Genomic DNA, 2,037 nt, shown 5'->3' with positions numbered 1-2,037 from the left:
CTCTAAAAGGGAGAGAGAAATAAATCGTGTCTAAAACAAAACTGTATAAAATACAACAGAGAATACACATACACACACACACAATTTAAATGATGGCAATTACTAGAAGCTAAATAAGACCACATGAAATGAGAGCTAAAAACAGGAGGGAAAATGAGCTGCTCCAGCTGGGTGATCAGAGGAGGTGTCTTAAAGGAAATGACATTTGAAGTGACAGCTGAACGGGACAAGGGGCCAAGTGTGGGGAGACCCAGAGAAGAGGAGAGGGCAGATATGGTGGCGCTTTCCTGAGTAATCTTTGAAGTATGGTGCCAAGAATCCTGAAATGCTTTCAAAGGCCCTTTCATGTCCTCCTCCTCCGACTCTGGGAAGCCAGACTTGCTCCAGCATCTAACCACAGCAACGCAGCACAGATGATGAAATCAGGAGTCAACAGAAAGCCAGGCATTAAGGAGACTTACAAAGATGAATCGTCGCTCTTAAGAACTCAAAATGAGATAGGAATGGAACGCAACAGAAGTCAGGTTTGCTCTGGTAGCTTTGGGAACTATATGGATCTAATTCTTGACTTTTTTCAAGAAACAACATAACCAAACGATTAAAAGCCATCCAAAATACTGGGAAAGGGTATGAGGCTCAGAACCTGTACATCATGCTGGACAGAATTGATCAATACCAGAAGAGGGTGATGCGGTTCTGGACAGACAAGCAGAAGGAACTAGAACAGAGGCGGAAGCAGTGCCTGTGGTCCATGACGCAGGTATTCAGCCAGATCGAAAAGGTGTTTAAACTAAATCTTAGCCAGCCTGTGCCCTTGGTCTCTGGCTTTAAGCAGATACCCGATTTTACCAAAATTCAACGTCCAGTCTTGGAGTTATTCACTGAAGACAACAAAAAGCCCGACATTTTCAAGACCTTTGGACAGCAGACTCAGGTGGAGTCCATCTGGAATGCTGACCTGTCCACTTCAAGCTACCCGATAATGGAGAAGACATCTTTGAATACACTCTGGACACAGCTGGGAGGGTACCCGGATATTCCCCGGCTGCTGCAGTTAGATATTCAATGGACCTTCAGAAAAGCTCTTGCTTCCCTTCAGTCACAGTCTGAGAAGATTCCCAAGTGACTACAAAACTAAAGACCAGCCCGTAGAAAGCAAAAGTCTATTTTCTGTCTTTCATGGTTATAAATTGTTGTGTTTCCTCTTTGCTTCTTGTGTTGCCTGTTGTCTGAAGAATGTTGTCTGAAGCGAGGCACAGTGGCATAGGCCTGTAATCTCAGCCCTTTAGAGAGGGTCAGGAGTTTAGAGGCATCCTTGTCTGTTAGGCTAGCCGGGATGCCTGAACTTGTGTCCAAAAGAAAAAGAAAAAGGTAGGAAAGGGAGTGGCTAGAGAGATGGCTCAGTGGTTAAGAATATTTGTTGTTCTGGTAGAGAATCCCCATTCAGTTCTCGGCTCTCACCTGGAGACTCCTAAGTACCCATAACTCTGGCTCCAGGGAATTCAGTGACTTCTGACTGCCACAGGCCCCACGCATTCACACGGTACACATACATTCACCCAGGCGAAATACTCATATCCATATAATAAAATAAATTTAAAAACGTTAAAAAAAAAAAAAACAAAGATGAATCGTCATGCCACTCTGATCATCTAGCCCTTGATCTTGTTTTGAAACAATCAAATAAAAAGAAAACTAAACTTAGACAAAGAAATTTTGTTTCAAGAATAAACTATTGCAATAAAAAATATTTTGATCTGAGGTCCTACAGTGAATCAAAATTCAATGGAAAGGGCCTTATTCATACAGTACTTCCCTTATCATAAAGAAGTGTTGGGGTCCATTCTCAACAAGGTTCACACTTTCCAGGATAGGATCATGTGGGTTAGAAAAATTAGGTAGGAAGAACAAAGATACAAAAAAAAAAAAAAAAAACCACAGAAACATAGGCTAGAACCAAGAGGGAAATCAAGTGAATACTGAATATACCCATGTTTATTTTCCATATGCTTATATACCCCAATCCAAAAAGGAGAA

At 41.8% G+C, this 2,037-nt stretch overlaps 1 protein-coding gene across 1 annotated transcript; it reads left to right on the top strand.

Moving 5' to 3' along the window:
• Positions 1 to 652: 652 nt before the first annotated feature.
• LOC130866181 (protein FAM186A-like) lies at positions 653 to 1,126 on the top strand. The gene has a single exon (XM_057757413.1). It carries the CDS (start codon positions 653 to 655, stop codon positions 1,124 to 1,126), a length of 474 nt encoding a protein of 157 aa, XP_057613396.1.
• Positions 1,127 to 2,037: the final 911 nt, after the last annotated feature.

The sequence above is a fragment of the Chionomys nivalis genome, chromosome 25, assembly GCF_950005125.1.
Source record: "Chionomys nivalis chromosome 25, mChiNiv1.1, whole genome shotgun sequence".
NCBI lineage: Eukaryota > Metazoa > Chordata > Mammalia > Rodentia > Cricetidae > Chionomys > Chionomys nivalis.
This window is presented reverse-complemented; position numbering and strand designations above follow the sequence as displayed.